The sequence below is a fragment of the Harpia harpyja genome, chromosome 5 (genome assembly GCF_026419915.1).
Source record: "Harpia harpyja isolate bHarHar1 chromosome 5, bHarHar1 primary haplotype, whole genome shotgun sequence".
In the NCBI taxonomy this organism is placed as follows: domain Eukaryota; kingdom Metazoa; phylum Chordata; class Aves; order Accipitriformes; family Accipitridae; genus Harpia; species Harpia harpyja.
Window position 1 is genome coordinate 41,359,651 of NC_068944.1, and position 18,752 is coordinate 41,378,402.

General features: G+C 40.6%; 1 protein-coding gene and 2 long non-coding RNA genes across 9 annotated transcripts; 1 reads left to right on the forward strand and 2 right to left on the reverse strand.

Moving 5' to 3' along the window:
- Positions 1 to 1,839: 1,839 nt before the first annotated feature.
- On the reverse strand, positions 1,840 to 17,336 carry LOC128142220 (uncharacterized). Of its 7 annotated transcripts, none has more exons than XR_008235307.1 (5): positions 17,201 to 17,336; positions 15,639 to 15,756; positions 14,694 to 14,800; positions 4,839 to 9,693; positions 4,224 to 4,741 (listed from the first exon to the last, which is right to left on the reverse strand). It is a non-coding gene; the product is annotated as an uncharacterized LOC128142220 (long non-coding RNA). The 7 variants fall into 7 exon arrangements; XR_008235309.1 differs by lacking the exon at positions 17,201 to 17,336 and adding an exon at positions 16,721 to 17,064; XR_008235312.1 differs by lacking the exon at positions 17,201 to 17,336 and adding an exon at positions 15,910 to 16,690.
- On the forward strand, positions 2,316 to 12,751 carry MCMDC2 (minichromosome maintenance domain containing 2). Its single transcript, XM_052788147.1, has 14 exons — positions 2,316 to 3,292; positions 3,386 to 3,516; positions 3,613 to 3,672; positions 4,002 to 4,197; positions 5,190 to 5,312; positions 5,487 to 5,594; positions 6,836 to 6,964; positions 7,476 to 7,707; positions 9,476 to 9,681; positions 10,001 to 10,167; positions 10,578 to 10,754; positions 11,308 to 11,450; positions 11,990 to 12,099; positions 12,585 to 12,751. The coding sequence occupies exons 1-14, from the start codon at positions 3,079 to 3,081 to the stop codon at positions 12,749 to 12,751; spliced, it is 2,163 nt and encodes a 720-aa protein (XP_052644107.1). The 5' UTR covers positions 2,316 to 3,078.
- On the reverse strand, positions 10,354 to 14,083 carry LOC128142221 (uncharacterized). Its single transcript, XR_008235313.1, has 3 exons — positions 14,018 to 14,083; positions 13,268 to 13,341; positions 10,354 to 12,649 (listed from the first exon to the last, which is right to left on the reverse strand). It is a non-coding gene; the product is annotated as an uncharacterized LOC128142221 (long non-coding RNA).
- Positions 17,337 to 18,752: the final 1,416 nt, after the last annotated feature.

Here is an 18,752-nt window from a genome sequence, read left to right on the forward strand (position 1 = left end):
TTCTCTTTATGGCACTGAAGTACGGTACTGTAGAGAGATGGGAAGGAGAGGGGATGCTTCAGAAGTTGTTGCTGTGGGAGCTAGCACCCCTTTTAGTTTCGTTGTCTTGTATTTCGAAGATGTATCTAGCTGCCTGACTGGGTGAGGAGTTTTGTTTTTTCTTGTCACAAATTTGGGGTTTCCCCCCCCCCCCTTTTTTTTTAATTTAAAAAAAAATGGCGGTGGTAGTTGACGTCATTTGTGGGAGAGCAGCTTAATAATTGCTTATTAAGCTTTTTCCTTCAGCAGGCTATGCCTTTTTGGCGATGTGTGAGTGTGTTAAACATACCACTTGCAATACTTAAGTTTGCTTTGTTTCTTCGAGTGTAACTTCATGTTGTAAAATGCCTCGGTCAGATCAGGATTTCTAAAGATAACAGACTGTGTACAACATCAGGCAATAAAGCCTCACAATACTTGTGTATCTAGTGCTCTTGTTCTGTGTATCTCTGCATTTCCTGATGGCAGTTTTTGAAGTAAGATGGCATGGTTCAGAGTGTAGTAGTCCCTTCACCCAGCGCTGAGCTGGAAAGTGAAATCTGAAGCACTAGTTGTGGTAAAGCCTAGATAGGAGATAGTGGAAGAACCTACACAGGAACCACCTGTGGTACTCCCTTCCTGTTTTGGCAGATACATAATAAAGGGAGGTAAAATCTGTCATTTTGTGACTAATGCAGGGGGTTTTGCCTGTCTGTAGTGAAAGGAGATTGTTCCTCCCCTTCCGGAGACGTGCATCTGAACCCTGTGAGGAGTAGGCCACCTCTCCTGGTGCTGTGGAAGCAAAGGAACAGTGCTGCCTTTGTGCTCTTTGGTCTTTTGGCCTGGGAGGAGAGTGAGAGACACAACAAGAGGGACTGACTGAAATGCATGGCAGTTGTATTTCAGTCCATGTTTTTACAACATAAAAAGAGAGTTTAGAGGTGCTGTCCTGGGAGGTAAGCTTGCAGACAGCTGGCATGCTAAAGGCATCAGTTAAATCTGCAATATTTATTAATGAAAGAGCAAAAATGGTTTTACAAATATGTCCTCTTTTAGTACTTGTTACGCTGCCTGTACATGACCCTTTTCTAGTGACCTGCCTAGGACTGTGGCCACAGTAAAGGCAGTGCACCCCACAGTAGCTCTGTGCTTAGCGGGGCAGTCATGAAGAGGTGGCGGCTGATGCGCTTGTGCGGCTGTCGGTAATGGGTGGGGCTGGGGTTTGTCTTTACTCCCGGGGAAAAAGGAGCGAGTTTAGCGCTGGTGCTGCCCTTCAGGGGCCTGGTAGTGGCGTCCCTGAGAGGCTGAGCCCGGTGGGGCAGGCGGCTGCCGGGCGGAGGGGAGCTGTGGCGCCTTTCCCGCCCGCGCCGCGGGCTAATGGCTGTCCCCGAGCCCGCCAGCGGGCGGCGGCGGGTGCCGGCTGAGGGGGTGAGGGAGCGGCACCGGTAGCCCCGTCCTGCGGCTGGCGAGCCCCTCGCTGCCGCCTCGTAACTGGTCCCGTTCGTCTCTCCTGCGGGCACACCAGGGTCCTCGTGGGGTAGAAGGCGTCACGGCCCCTCTCCCTGCTGTGGCGTGGGCAGCCTGGTCGCCCTCGCCGCCCATGGCTGCCGACACAGCAGTGTTGAAGAGGGGGGCATAGGAAGCCTGGAGAATATTTTGGGGAGAGCGCCGGTGGGGTTTGTGAGGAAGGGGTGCTGATGGCAGGAGCTTGAAGCCGGGGGGTGGCTTTGGGCATCGTGCAGTGTCAGATGCTGGAGTGCAGCTGAGTGGGGTTAGCTGTCTCGGGGGGGGGGGCACTGATGAACGCAGTCACCCTTATAGTGGGACTGGTCAGACTTTTATTTTTTCGAAGCTTAGGCGATGATAGTGTTTCGTGCACAGTGACCTGGGCCATAGCTTAGTCCTTCCTAGTCATGTTTGGTGTCCTTTCCTTCTAGCCAGGGGAACGCAGGGACCAGGGACATGGGGTGGGGGGGGGGGGGTGTGTGTTTCTCTCACCCCTTCTTGCTGAAGATTTCAAGGGATGGAGCAGTAATTGTGTAGGAGTAATCTGAAAGAAACTGGAAAAAAAATCCATACTATAAATTCACTTTCAACTTGCACTTAAAATTTGATACTTCAGGCCACTAAACACCACTACCAGCCCATGGCGTACAGTTCTCACATGACAGGGTTTACACTGCTGCCACACTAGTGTTGCGCTGGTATCCAGTTACTCCTCTTTCAGATGCTGATCTGTTTGTCCTCCCGAACCCAGTTCTGTGAACTCCTACAGGGGGTCTTTCATATGCTATGAGCTTTGCTTCCTTGTCAGCCCAATAATTCTATGTCTTGTCCTTTACTAGGTAGCTAAGTCTTTGAAGATTTAAGTGGTGTTTCATATTGGTCACCTACAAAGAGGACAAAGGACACTTTATAGAAGAAAATCTGTAAGACAGTAAAACAGATATGTATATACAAAATACCATATTTTGGCCTTAGTAACTCATCCTCTAAATTCAGCGAAGTAGTGCTTCATGGTATGAGATTTTACTTAAAAAAAAAAAAGCAGAGATGTGGATAAATACACAATGAAAACAGCACTGAAGAGCACCATCAGCCTCCAAACCAAAACTGTAGTTGTGAAAGTTTTGTCTTCTGTGTACATGGATGGAAATAAGTGTTTGCAAGATCAACACCTTAAGTGGGTACTACAGGAGGTAACAGCAGAGCAGGAAAGTCAGATTGAAAAAAAGGGAAAAAGATGTTGCCCAGTTTTACACTTTTAACAGCTATGACTTCTCAGATGAGAGAGATATTCAAGTTTTGCTTTTGCTAGGCTGATGATACCTATAAAATACATAGGGGAGGTTAAATTAAATGCAAGCTTTAATTTCATGGGTTAGGGAATTGGTCAGTGAAATAATTCACTGAGAAAACACTAGAGCATTCTTCAGGAATTTACTTTGGGAATGTAGTATGCTTCAGTCATTGGAAAGAACTTCCCATTGAATGGTGGTATTTTAAAAATCCTTAAAGAATTGCATAGCTTGAAAAAGAGACTATTTATTTTAATTTTGTATGGCTTTGTTAATATATACCTTTATTATTATCGTAGCGTGGCCAGTTCTAATGTCATTTCTTTACAGCTTATTCCAACATTTTGATAAAGAGTGCAAAGATCTTTTTTGGAAGATGCATCGTGAAATACAAAAAATGAGGGAAATTGCCCTTGTTTACCTTGACAGAAGTGGTGGCCTTCAGAAATTCGTGCACGATTGCAAAAAATATAATGGTATTACTCACTCAGTAGCTATTCTGTTAAATGAATATGTAATGTTACACAAATCTCTGTGATTTTTATTTAAGGTGCTTTTTGCTCCTACAGACTCAAAACAAAGTTACGCTGTTTATCGTTTCATTATTTCAATAAATCCTTCTGATATTGCTGAATTAGATGCAACTCTTGGAAACTACATTCTTCATAATCCCATACAAGCTGCACAGATTTTTCAAACAGTAAGTATATATTTATAGACAAGAGTAGACAAAAGTACATCTTCTATATTTTAACTAGATTTTCCTTTTTAAAGTGAAGCTATTTTTCCATCACAGGTGTGTTTCATAGCTATTAAGACATTATCATTAATTGAACAATTGCAGACAGAGGCCCAGGTGAGTCTGAATTGTTTTCCTCCATTTAGGACTTAAATCTTTTAAGTATGGTGAAGTATTAACAAATATTAATTTTGTATTAACTTTCCAGTGTTCATTTTCCCTTTGGTTGTAGTATTATTTGTAATTAAAAATAGCTGGAAGTCCCAACCATATTGCAAGAATTTTGAGATAATTAATATGAAACCTAATTATTCTTACACTTCATGGGTTTCTGAACTTTTTTTCTAACAGCTATATATCACATTGTGTGTTTTTCCATCTAAGTAAAGCAGTTTTAAATAAAAAAAATATTTTTACGGTATTAATGTAATTGTGTCTCTTCTTAGATTAGTATACTGCTGAAACCAACACATTTGCCACCTTTACCAAGTTATGTTCTGAGTCTTTCTGCGTTTCCCTTTAATTATACATCTCAAAGATTTTATATGTCTGAAGGAATAGCGATTGCAATGGGAACTGTAACAAAATATACACAAGGAGCAAGATTTCTTTGTACTGAGGAAACCTGTCCATTTTCTGAAGGTAGTTGAAAAAAAAAATGAGCGCAGTACTATTTCGAAAGCTTTTTAATAAATCTGGTAACAGAGATTAAAAACCTAGCACGAAGAAGGCATTTTCCTATGCAGTCTTATTATGCAGACATTTTTGTAATGAGCACAGCATGATTTTTATTAATTGAAAGTAGTGGACCTTGCCAGAGGTTGCTCAGCATTATTAAATGTTTTGGGAGCACAGCTATGCCAGCAATCCATTTTCCTAATGCTGAAGATAGTTTATATGAGAAAAGATATGTCACCAATATGTTTTAATAAATTATCTGAAAGAAAAAACTAAACTAGAATACTTTTTTTTTTTTCCCCTCTTGGAAACTGTGTTTCTGTTTATATAAAAATACCACAGAACAGTATGCTTAAGCGACTGGCAAAAGCTTCTAGCATAGAAAAAGTTTGCTTTGATGAGTAGCTGACTTCTGTGGAACTACTCCTTTGAGTGATCTTACTGAAGTGCTTTTATTGTTGCAGGATTAGGTCTTAAGTACTTTTAAGCCTGTTTTGTTTGCTTCTTCCTGTAACAGAGACCATAAAATTATAAGAGAGAAGGGAAATCCCAAAGCTAGGAGACTGCAGAATAAATCATAATGATGTCTTTATGAGGGCACGTACCTCTAAAAATGAATATCCATGTCCCATGTCATTTCCACGCGAGGCAGAAGCGGCAGTCGCTGGCTCCTGCTGCTCAGAAAGCCCAGAAAGCCAGGCCAAGCTATCCTGCCTGGGAATGTGCAATAGGGAATTCTGCCATCTTGTGGTCGACGTATAATAAATTATACAGATCATTTTAGTGGAAACACAGTACATGAATGCATACTCATCTGAAGAAACACATGATAAATGTGGAATTTCACTGTCCAGTATTTTAATCACTTCTGTTCTTAATGGGAAATTTAAAATGAGAGCCATGTCTTAATTTTAAATGTCTGGTAATTATTTTTTGTTTGTTTGTTTTTTGTTAAGGATTTAGGTACATAAGAGTACATCTGCCTGGAGCTACAGAATCTGCCACAGTGAGGAATGATTTTGTGTGTAGTTTGTGTTCTTCACCACTGCAGGAAGACATTAAATTTAGAGTAATTGGTGGTAGGACCTATGTAGTTTTATTTTTAGATGTTACTTTTCCTACTTCTGTTAAAAAATAAGTAAACAAAATGGTTAAAAGGAAAAAGCCCCAAAATACACCAGTCATTTAAAAAAAAAAAAAAAAGCTGTACTGTTTTCAAGAGAACTAACTTTTATTTGCCTTTATTTTGAAAGATAAACAAATAGTTGAAATGATTGATGCAAAAGTTCTTAATGCTTTGAAAGGATATTCCAATGATAAATCACATTTTAGGATTCAGACATTTACAGTTTTCTTGAGAGGTAAGCTGAGTTTTGGAGTTTTGTCAAAAATATTTTAGACTTGTACTGTAATAATCCCTTGCATTTTCCTTGTAAGTCCATTTCTCTGGATAAAATAGTAAAAGTCATAATTTATATTGCAGTTCTTTAACAAAACGGGGGGGGGGGGAATACATAAAATTAGCTAGGTGACTAAACAATATACACAGATGATTGAAGACTGCACATGGCAAAACTGTGGTGTTCACTTTTATACCTTCATTTAAATAAAATCCCCTGGCCAGCTCTGCAGTATCGCACTCGAACTGTAGCTTGTTTTTTCGTCCTTGCTACTTCCTTTTGTTATACTGTTTTGTACAACTTCACGGGTCTTTAACATCCTTCCTCAATCTAGCTGTTTTCCGCATTCCATCAGGATTTTTGGCTTCTACTACCACTACCTTCCACTGCAAACATGGAATGATTTCTAATGTGAATATCCAACTAGAATCACAACTCACCAATACAATTCCATTAATTCTCTTAAGAAAAAACCCAAACCCTGCCATTCCAAGTCTATGGAATTATATGGTTAATTTCTTGAAAACTAAATAGAAAAAACTAATAATAATGTTATAAAAATAATATTATAAAACAATGTATGGGTGAGATAGTGCATTGTGCATGCATTAAATTTCCACTGGCTTCAGTGATCAGTGAGGTTAGATAGGGTATTGCAGCTGAGATGCGTATTTGGTTGGACCTAACTCTCATTTTGAAAAAATAAATGTGATTTTTTTCTTTTTTTTTTTTTAAAGATGCACAGAAATACAAAGGTTCTCAAAGCTATTTTTGTCTTTTTGAAATCTGTTTAATATGGATTTCCTTTTTATTGTGTTTTTTTTTCCTCTGACATTTTATAGGACAGTAACTGACAATGGTGTCACCACAAGTTTCAGAGTAGAAATGTATAATTGCAAACAACTGTCAATTTTCTTTTCAATGCTGAAGGAAATGCATGATCTGTTTTCATTATCAGGAATCTACTTTTCCTCACCCTGTGTGCCTTCCTTACCTTTTGCATTAATTAATTAAATTGTATGCTTCATTTTATTCTAGTCCATTATGGTGAACCTGGCATCCAACTGTTGTTTTCTGCAATTAAATTGTAAAATCGAATTGTTCAAAATGTGAAGGAAGTTTTCTGACCATGTCTTTAAAACTGTTTTTTATGCTCTAACACATCTGCAGGTTCCCCCCCCCCCTTTTTTTTTTATTTCTAGATGAACTAGCCAATAAAATGAAAATAGGAAACCACTACAAGATTATAGGAGTTCCAGCTTGTGTACAAAATGGCTTACAAGCTACAGCGTGTATAGAAGTCAATAGTGTACAGCTCTGTAAACCAAATGGTAAGAAAGTTCCATTAAAAATTGACTTTAAAAGCTGGAAAGCCTTCTAGAACAAAATCTTGAGAATTGGTAGACTTTTCTATTATCTAGAGGCCCAGATTACAAAACTACTCTGGACCTTTCCTCTTACAGTCTGAAATGTGTACTTATGGTTATTTGAGAATATCTTCTTCTGCCTACTTTCCATGCACTGGGAAACTACATAATTATTTACTGCAGTTCTTCAACTTCTCTTTCCAACTTCTCCTATCCACTGGAAAGTATTTTCATACCATACATTAAATGAACCTGATATTTCAGTTTGTTATTCCATTCTTATTCCATCAGTTTTAGCAGATCATGTCTGCTACCTTTTTAGCAGTAAAATTGTCAGATGTTTACATTCTCAATTTGTTCTTAATACATAAGCACATTTGTTCTAAGTTTTGTATCAAGACTAGAATGGTGATTTGTTCTAATATATCTGCATAGCTCTCTTATCGTTTGTTAACCTGTACTTTGTTTTCATTAGGTCCTTCTTTTGTCAGTGACAATTTTAAGTATCTGCTCTTACTGACTTCAAGTTCATGCTGGAGGTTTACGGCCATCCTTGCCAATATCTTTGCTTCTCAAGTTGTTCCACCAGGCACTTACAATACTCTTAAACTCGCAATATTGCTGAGTCTAGTACAGACATGTGAAAAAGAAAATGCAGATTATCTGGATCTGTTGATTGTGACAAGCGACAAGCTAGTAATTGATAGGTAAAGAGATTCCATATTTTTCACGTAAGTTAGAATTAAAAACATGAATATTTTTAAAGATAATAGGATAGGTCTTACATGAAAGATAGAGACTATATTTTAAAAGAATATACAAGGCTCCAACTTAGTAACAGTACCCAATTTCTATCCCTCAGACATTTTTATTTATTTCAAGTGATAAATCTGGATCAGAACTTCACTAATAATAAAACCCCTGAACACTCTCGTAATGATCTCAGTAAGATTTTAACACTAGCACTGTTTAGCAGACCTCAAACAAAATATTCTTCTAAAATCAAAACTAAAGACTGTCCCAGAAGCTGGTAATGATAAAAGCAAGGGGTTCTACTTTTCAAATCTTGTGTCACTTTAAGCCTTTTCATCACCACTTCCCAGCTGTCAGCATTTTCAGTTAATAAGCAGTGTGTAAATACTTAGATTTTTATCACTCTTTTTCATAAAAACTATACTGATAAGGTATCAAGTCATGTACATCTTTACGCATAGGTCATAAATCCAGCTGTTGTTGCCTTTAACAAAATGTTTTTCTGTATTTATGCATTTTATGTATTTACCCCTTCACACAACTACAAACTATGAACACAATTTCACATACACTACAGAAAAGTACAATATGGTTAGCTTTAAATTTACATTAATTTATACAAAATTACCTTCTCCTTCCCCAACTCAAAACAGGGCTTCATTTTTATTTTTGAAAAAGATCTTTTGAAAGTGGCATGAATTTTATTTTCATTTGAGAGTTCTTCAACAAATTCATTACTATTTTTTATTGTGGAAAAAAATAATAATTTCAAAATTTAGTGGTATAAATTAGTTCAAATTTGAAAAAAATGTGAGCTGCAGGACTTTTTTCCCCAGGTGAAGAGTAAGATTTCATAAGAGAAATCATAGGAGCTTAGAGTGTTTTAAGAATCAAAACACCTGGTTAATACTGAAACAGTTACACACTGTAAATCTTGGTCAGTACTGTCATTTGTACTGTCTTGCATGTGCACATAGTATTTTATTGTCAGTAGCCTGTCAAAGTAAGCATTTCCTACATCATATTTCTATTGGTATGATAGCCTATTTACTAATACTTATTAATTTTAATTAATAATTTTCTCCCAGTTATTAATAGTAGGATAAATCATGCTCTGACATCTTAAAATCCTTAGGAGCCTTTGATTGTGGAACCAGACAGGCAATTTGCAACCTCTTTGTGCCAAGGAACATAGCACAGGGGATGAAAAAGAAATTCTACACCTGCTTTCACAAAAAGAATTACGGGGGGAGGAAGGGAGTGGGTAGACCCCAGGCAGGCAGAGCTTGCAAGTTCCCAGTCTTTCCATTTTTTCCCAGATGGCCAGGATTACTAATCCTCTACACTTTTAAATCACTGGAAAAGTTTCTCTAGAACAGGAATAGGAGTTAACAATATGGGGTTAAATTGTAAGACTTCTTTGACTTCTTAGGAATTACTTCTATTGCAAACCATGATTTGCCTCATGTTAAATCCCTAAGAAAAACAGTCCTGTTGGCAGCTGTTGGAGAGAAGGCTTGGACTTCTACCTTTGTATTCAGAGTTACTTTAAACATTTAGTTTTGACACTGGTTTTAAGTGGGTTTTTTTGTTGTTGCTATGTGAGTCTTAATGTATAAATACTGTTATAAATTATTAAGTATAGTATTAAGTTGTTTAAGTTTTGAAAAACTGAACAATAATTTAACAATTTATGACTGACAGAATTATTTAATCCTTTAGGCTTCTGAATTACAGCGTATGTCTTCTGCCTCGTGGCATACGACACCCACCTTCTAGTGAAATTTTTCCTTCTGTGTCCAAAGATAAACACGGAACTGGAACTGCTAGTATTCAAGCGTGCAGCGCTGTGCTGGCTAAGGGTGGTATCTGTTACATAGGAGACTTATCTTCATATAAAAAGGATAAACTTGAACTTCTACAGTCTGGTAATCTCACACCTACTAACAAATGAGGGGACAGAACAAAACAAACATGCAAATTCATGGCTAGGTTTGTTCCCCAGCTTATGGCCCTCAACTGCTGTGAAAATCTAGAAGCTATTTTTAATGAGTCTGGGTAAAAAATAAGGACAAAAAAAGTCCTATAAGCTTATATTTGCTACACAGGATACACTACAGAGATCCATTGATTGTGACAATTCAGTGAAATACATAATCGTGACTGGTTTCAGATAGTGTGTGTGGGACTAGAATTTATAGTTAAACTAGATCAATTACATAACTGATGTATTTTGTCCTATCGTAGCGTTAGAGAGCAGAACAACAACAGTATTCATTCCTGGGAAGAAGTATGGAGAAGAAGCTGACCAACAAGTTACTATTTCAGTTCAGACCAATTTTTGGTCTTTTGTAGATGTGGATTCTTCCCCAAAGAAACATATACAAAAGGATAACTTTTTAATTGGCCAGATGGTAAAGCACATGCCTTGTTATGACAGTAACTGTACTATAGCACTATTATGTTTATGGTTATTATAACACTATTGTGTTTATGGTTATTTCAACTTATATTGAAAACAACCAAATCTGTTAGTATTATTTCCCCAAAAGTCACAACTTAAGTAAGTCACTTTAGAAGATACTTGATTTAAAATGAGCTAGCTTTCCCAAAAGCAGGTATCCTTTATTTTATTCAGAACAGCTTGACGACTACTGTTGAAACAAAATTTTATGGCATACATTATAGGTAATTCATTAGATAATGTTGCAGGACTGAGTATATATGGATATTGAACACTTCAGACTGAAAAAACTGTGATGTTTCTACAAGTCAAAAGGCTGAAATAAAGTAATTGTTTTCTTTCTCTGTGTCTTCTCTTTAGGATGTGAGTTTGATTCCACCTAACCTTCTAGATAGTTTTGGGCTTTTGATATACAGTGAGTTTCCTTCATGCCAACTATCTTCTTCTCTTGTACATCATATCTTGGAAAAAGCCATTAATCCTGAAGTCATGCTGTACAAAGTCTCACAGCAGTTCAGAATGCAGGATTATGAAGAGGTAACGGATACTACCCAATAATTTAGAAATGCATTATATTTAGGAATATCATACTATTTCTGGAATCAGAAGGTTCTCTCCGCACATTCTGATTACTTATTTTTAAACCTGTTAATGCTAACTTTCTACCCTTTCCCCCCACCATATTCCCACTAGCACTAACAGGATCATTATAAAATTAGCTTCAGTTCTTCAAAAGGGCCAGAATAAATTGTTTGATCTTGTTTCTGAAAAACATATTAGGTTAACATTCATATGAGAACAGATCTCCAATACCTACTTTTGACCAGAACAGTTTACCATCAGTAGTAAAAGTTAACATTCCATTCTAAATAAACTGTCAATATCTCTAGTATAACTAACAGATGATTCTGTTTAGTATCTGAGATCTATCCTTATGCATAGCTGAATGGTGACAGCTGTCTTTATAAAAACTATTGGTGGAATATATTGTCCAAACTGTATTACTATGCCACTGGTATGTTAAAAGGTGTGAAAAATGTAAATTATTTATTTTCCAGTTAAATATTTAAAATTTATACCCTCTCTCTAGTTTATTTTCTTTGCTAGGAATCTTCATGTTGAACTGAGTTCAGAAGCAGAAAACCTCATTCAGGGCTACTATCTTGCAAGTCGCAGAGTGAGAAGAGATTCTTTTCATGGGTCAACATTATCACCATCTGCACTAAAAATTCTGTATGTCCTACCTTTCATAGTAAAGGAAACACATCTACATTCCAAATAGAAATTGTGCCAACCTGTTCAAGAGCTTGTTAAATAAAAATCTAGACAAGACACTCAAGTTTTGAAAAGTTCAAGTGTAAAGAATCTTATTTACCATTTATGAATACCATTTATTTTATATATTGATGCCAGGCAAAACCCCAGTGATTTAAGAAGCAATTATCACTATTAAAGCTGTCTAGAAAAACAAAAATGGGATTTAAATTACTACAGCTTTGTATTATGCAAGCAAAAAAAAGTATTAACAGTAGATAATATGCCAAGTTCCAATGCTTTCATAGCCCAAGGAAGTCATGCATAATAGTATGTACTTTGTGAGTGACAAATGTAACTGCACAGAATTTGTGGGAAGCTTACACAGCTGAAGTATGGAAAAAAAACCAGTCCAGTGTTAACTTTTGATTTACAGAAGTGCTTGAAACAGGGCAATACATACTGCATTCATGTCTGCAATATTTTTCATTTCTGACATGCTTATATTAATCTCTTAGGATTTCACTGTCTAAGGCTCATACTAAACTAAGTTTAAGAAAGAAAGTACTTGAGGAAGATGCATTGATTGCCATCTTGTTACTTGAATCATCTCTTACTCTAAAACACGGTAAATAATGCAACTGTCTTTAGTCTTGGGTACATCATTTTCACATTTTGAGAGTCTGAAAAAAGTTTGTATCAATTGATTGCAGTAATAGTTAATTTCAAATAAAAGTCCAGAATTTCCACTGTTGAAGACATATCAGAAAAGTCTTTCAGTTGACTTTTCCGTAAAGACTCTTAATGCTGTATGTAAATAATGAGGCCCCAGGCCAGCACCAAGGCTCCATCCTTTTTGCTGGCTTATTTGAGGCACTGCTCCTCTAACATTCGCCCAGGTTAAACTAAAGACAGGTTTACCTCCTTGGGGAAACAGAAGACATGGGTTGCGTTTTTTATCTAGCATCACAGTCACATTTGTTCACACAAAGATTTGTAACACACAAGATTGCATTACTAAGTAGTCTGTCACAGCTTTTTTTTTTTTCCCTTCAAAGTCCTGGCAAGTTTATCAAGTCTTTTAGCATAAATCTTGATTTCTTCTTTGCTTAGGCAAGTCTGCATTATGCGTAGCACCAAATCCTGTATTTCCATTTGACCTCAGTGATGAAAACTCCCTGCAACAGAGAGATAGTTACCTCATGCAATGTCATGATCAACTGCTGAAGTTTATTGGTGCATATGGCCCAGGAATTCACGTTAACACTAATGAAGAGTGAAAACTCCACTCTGTAAGTAAAGCCTGAAGCTTTATCTTTGAGAGGCTGCAGTTAGAAATATACAACTAATAAAGACTTTAGTATTTTTTTTAAGACGGTTCAGTGCTATTTTGCTAAGGAATAAAGCATAACTGACAAGATTTAATTACAACTTTTTTGACAGCATTGTTTGAAGGCAGGAGTGATATCTTTATCCTGGGAGGCCATGGCTTCAGAATAAAGCCACAACCTGAACTTTTCTTCCTGGCTCCCACTGTTCATCCACAGTTAAGTGAGGAGTAAAGCAGGGTTTTTAATAAGATTACAACTAACAATTAAACCAGGAGTTTAGAATTTCATGTTTCATTTCAACTATGTGAACTCTGCAGTTTTTCTTGTTGCTTCTTTTCAAATGTATCACCCAATGAAGGGTAAGTAGTTTTAAGTACATTAAAACTCTATTTTCCTAGTGTAAGCCAGCTTGCTTAAATTACTCATGCTCTATAAATTTTAAAATTTAGAGAAGTATCGCCATACTGTTTGATGTTCTGTGTCTTAGTTTTACATTACAGCAACAACATTAGACCAGGATGCCAGTGTGCTCCTGCAATCTGAAAAAACCCAATTTCCACATTACTTTATATAGACTGCAGGGCATAGTAGAACCCTACAGGAAAGTGGAAAAAAAAAATTAGACAACCTGGTAGGTAGGCAGCTCTATGAGTTCAACTCTACCTCACTGCAAAAACAAGTATAAAGAACGGTGTGGTAGAAGATGAGGTGTCTGAGATACAGTATGCTTCTCTAACTACAAACTTCCCTGTATTTTTGTCTTCCTAGTAAGGATATAGCAGTAGACATAATACTGACCAAGTTTTATATCCAAGAGGTCCATGTTAAAAAAAAAAAAGCAGCAGAAAAATTGTACAGACTTCCTGTCAACACTGGACAAGCTGAATACCAAAAGCTTGGTGTGACTCCTACCCAGGATGTCATCCAGCAGGATCATGGTGCTACTGCTCACATAGCCTCAACAAAAAACTACAGTCACTGAAAACAGAAATCCAACATTTTATTCATATACACACTGCCTTGGAGATAAGCAGAAAAGCTGCCACCACTAACACTTTAAACACTCCCATTTAGACAAGATAACACAAGTTTCCCTACATGTTTTAACCCTTGATTTATTCAATTTTGGTCAATTTATTTGGTACATTTAAATAGTCATACTAAGTTCTAAGAGTGTCCACAATGCCACTTCCCCTTCTAGAGGGACACTCTCACCTGAACCTCACTCGAGGATTATTCACACATTTTCACTAAACAGCTACTACCGTGCCTTACTGTTGAGGAGCAGGAAGGGCCATGAAAGCATTTCCAAGTGCATTAGAACTCCACATTTCAGGCTGCTGTTTTCAAGCTAACAACAAAACAAAACAAAACAGGCTATCAAAATAAGTCAGTTTTCTGTATCCTTAATCAATCTTACACAAAGTTGTTAACTTTACTGGCATTTCAGATTCAAAGATACACATCAAAAACCAGTCAGATGGGTAAACAGCAAAGATTTCATCATTATGCCAGAAAAACAACTTCTAGAGTAGACCTAAATAGAATTCCTTTATAAATCACTATTTTTGACAAGCCATATTAAAGAATGTATATCCTTAGAAAAAAAATTTCTGCAAAAAGAGCACAACTTTTTATCCTTACCTCTCCCCAGTTTCTCCTGTGATGTTATAAGCAAAAATTAGAAGACTAGTAGCAGTACCACAAGTAAAGGACAGCAAAGCCAGTCAGTAGTCCAAAAGTGTCCGTGACTAACAGGCCACACTTCAGCTGATATAAGCCAGCACAGGTCCAGACAGCAGCAAGCATGGCCAGTACAGGTCTTCACCAGCTAGCCATACAGCTTACTGGAGCCCAAGTACTGTAGTATCACAGTAAAAAAGCAACTTACCTTCTTAAACACCCACACTTCCAGAAGTGGATGGAGTCTACTGTTGGCTGTGTGTGCATACACAAGCCTCGAAGACAGTGGACAAGGTAATTTGATCTCAATTGCACCTTTAAAATAATAAATAAAATCAGAAACGATGGTAGCAAATCAAACTGGAAAAATTCTACTAATTAGCTGGCACATCAGATACAACATTGCTCATCACAAAATTCAGTTGGGTAAACGGCAAAGTCATCATCATTATGCCAGCAAACAGTTTCTTGCCTGGGGCAAGACTGGTGTAATTTTTTCCAGGTATCAAACACAGGGGATTTGTTAAGTTTGTCTCAAGAGATGCACTCCCATAAATTGAAGCAGAACCTTGTTTTTAACTGTTAAGCACAGAGTGGATGCACCATAGCCAGGAACAAGAGAAAAAAGCTCTCTCTGGGCACAAAAACGCAGGTCCCTCCCTGTCATTACCTTCAAGCCCCAGATGCCAAGTATCTTTCTAGAGGCAAAAAGTTCACTGCCAGTTGCCCTTCCCTTTGGAATATACTCCAACAGACTGATAGTTAAGTGCCAGCAGCGATGGAGATTTGAACACACTGTTCTTCACTTTAGTCTGTCACTTGCAACTAGCATCTGTTAATTCTTCAAAGCAGAAGTCTTGTTTCTCTCGCCAGTTAAAAACTAGATTCGCTGACGCTATTACAAACCTTTCCCCTCTGATCCCTTCAGGATTCCTGGATTGCACCTGCTTTGTTCTGGGGAGCAGGTCCTAGAGGTTTTATAGCTGTCGTAATGCCTTTTGTTGGCATTTCAACCTCTTAACCCTACATGCAGCCATATTCCTCCTTGTTCCATCGGTAAGAGAATTTACAAGCCATAAAACAGCTTCAGAACTCTAGATCTACATTTCAGGAGGCTTTCTCAACATTTTTAAGTACAGTAAGAAATAATTACTTCTGTAGCTCCAGAATTCATGTGGCATCTTTCTGCTTGCATGGTAACAGTGTGGCAGAGTCCAGATTGAAGATTCCCAAAGCCAGTAACAAACTCATCTCTTAACTTTACTTGCTGCCTAAAACAACAAAAGGAGATAAAAGCTGTTTGATTCAGAGAACTCCACTGCTGAGCCAGCAGCAGAAAGCATCAGCACTTCCCTGGGGAAAGCCGGCCAGTCAAAGAAGCACCAGCATTCTGGGCAACCTCGCTGCTGGTTTTATCACATTACCTGGGGAGAAAGCTAGAGACAGCATCAGCCAGGATCAAGGTTAAACAGAGGCGTGACCATTTTACCTAAAGCAAGTTCCCGTACGAAGAATGACTGATTGCAGGGCTATTATGCTGCTCCTAACAAACAGCCGTCACTGGGGAGAGGAGTACCCCAGCAGGGTACAGCCTTTAACCCCAGCTCGTGTGCCGCGCTCTGGGGAACCTACTGACATGCTTTCCTATCGGTGGAATCGAGGTCAGCACTGGCGCTATGTCCTGGCAGGAGAGCATGACCGCCGAGACCCCAGGGTCCTGCCCCTGCCAGAACCCAGCATTTTGGATCCCTGTTTACAACCCAAAAAGGGCATGGCCAGGGTCACTGTACAACACTTGCCTGATTCCCCAAAGGAAAAAAAGGTAATTTATCTTTAGAATTAGGACACGCGTTTGCTGATTAAAATGATTTATCAGCAAAACCAAGTCTCTTTGGATATCCCATCTGTCATCCCTTTGAAGACTCGATGAACTGAGAGATAACTCCGAGTAACCACCATGGCCTGCCAGTGGAGCAGCACATACTAACGAGGTCCCTCCGAGCCTCGGCAGGCGTACGCAGCTCCCTGGGAAGCCGGCGTGGCGAGCGGGCCTCAGCTTGAGCACACGGCTGCAGCGCCTGTCCACAGCGCGACGCTGGGCAGCCGGCACAACGGTGCACCGACATCAGCGCGACGGTCCCAGTGACGGCTTGCGCGGTTTAGAAAACGGCGCCAGCAAGCCATCCCTTCAATCCTCGAGACTCCACTCACTGTTTTCAGAACTGGATTTCTTACGTCAAACAGCAGGGGCTATTTCTAATTCCTCCGGGAAGAAAAAATTAAGACACCACTCCTGCCGAGCGGAGGAGCTGCCCCAAGGCGGCAGCAAGCCAGACGCCGGCCGGGTGGTTCGGCCGCTCCTGACGCCCCCGGGGAAGCGAAGCCAGACGCTGCCGCTGCCGCCGGAGGGTCCGCATGGCCGCCCCGCCCCGGCGGGATTAGACCGGGCGTCCCAAACTACCGCTCCGATACCGGAGTACCCGCTGCACGGACGGAACAGCTCGCAAGCCACGGGCCTACCGTGCGCCGGCAGCCCCCGCCACCGGGCCGGCGCAGTACCCGCGGCACCGCGCACACGGCCAGCCGGCCCCGGTGGCGGGGGCTGCCGGGGCCGCACGGGCGGGTCCCGCGGCACGTCGGCCTGAGCCGCCGCCGCGCCGCCCCACCCCACACACCCACCCCCCGAAACCCGGGCGGGGCGCGGCCGCTCGGTACCCTGGGGCGGCCGCTGCGGTGCGGTGCCGCGCCGCTCCGCCCCCCCCTTCTCAGGGCCGCAGGGCGCGCGGAAGGAACGAGCCTGGGGCGGGATCCCGTTAAATAGGCCGCGCGCCAGGGGCGGGGCAGGCGCGCGGCACGGCGGCGCTTTCCGGAAAGGCGGTGCCTGCCGAGACGGTGGGTGCAGCTGCGTGCGCATGCGCGGGTTGGGACGCCGGTGCCGGTGCCGGTGCCGAGGAGGGGCTGCGGCGGCCGCCCTGGCTGTGTCTTCGCAGCCCCCCCGGGCGGCACGGGACGCCCTGCGGCCGGGCTTCCCGCCCTCAGGCTGCGGCAGCCGCGCTCGTCCCCGGCCCTGGGAGCCTTGAGGGGCGGCCCGGGCCGGTTGGGCCGGCAGCCGCCGAAATCCTTTAAGAGCCGCTGTAACGGTGCTTTCGCGGGCATCTGGGCAGCGTCTTCAACCTGAAAACGCTTCCGTTCTTACTGAACAGTCGGCGTTCTGGAAGTCAAAGCCATGGAAAATTCGTGTCGTGGGTGTTGTTCCTGAGTTTACAGAAGCACAGTGGGTGCGCCGTCCTAAAGGTCTCCGAGGGAAAAGGGAGTGATTGGCAGGGTACGTGTTAAGAGGAAGCAGTATACGGCCGCAGGGCACAGTGTTGCAGTCGGAGCTGTGCGTATGAGGAGAAAAAGATGAGCGTGCACCAGGCTTTGCATAGGCAGGTTACCTGGTGTGGCCGTGTGTTTGCCGGTCCCATCCCTCTGAAGGAAAAGCTCTGATGATAATAACAGGTTTTCTAAGATCTTTTAAGTTACTCCGTGAAAAACGGTTCCTTTTGATAGCGTGTGAACACTAGAATTTTATTCCTAAACGCATGCGTATTTCCAGTGCCAAATGCCAAACTGTTACATTTCAGTATACAAGGATACAAACTGTTCCTACGAAATGCAACGTTCGATCCGAATATCGGGTTTGAAGCGAACAGGTTCAGAGGATCTTTTTGATCCCGGTGTGAATTTCTGGATGACAAGAGCTCTTGCACTTGTCGAAGTGGGTTGCCTAACCTGGTGTCTTGGTTCTGGAAGAAAAGGCATAAAAATTTGCAGCTGATGCAGAATAATCTGTCTCGGGGGGGGGGGGGGGGGGGGAAATGCCAACTCATAAATATGGGGAGTTCTTCTCAAGTAAAAAACTGCTGTTGTAATTCTGCATATTCTTATTGTCCTTTAATACATCTACAAAATGCTGCTGAGGTCTTCGCATTGTCATGTATGTGGCCACAGCTTCTGCAAATGTTGTGGGTATGAAGTAGCTCTGGTGTTTGCTACTCCAATTCTCTGGCTGTCTCCTGAGCGTTGTAAATACTCCACCTTTATTGTAGTAAAAGTCTGAGTAGAAATCTCTTCTCCATGCCATCCATTCATAACTTTCCCTGTTTTTTAACGCTTACTCCTATCCATTTTTCATGCTTACTTCATGGATAAGCAGTCAGAATGTTTCAGTTACATTTAAGGGAAGAAGCCTTTAAAAATGGGGGGGGGGTGTCTTTTTTCTTTT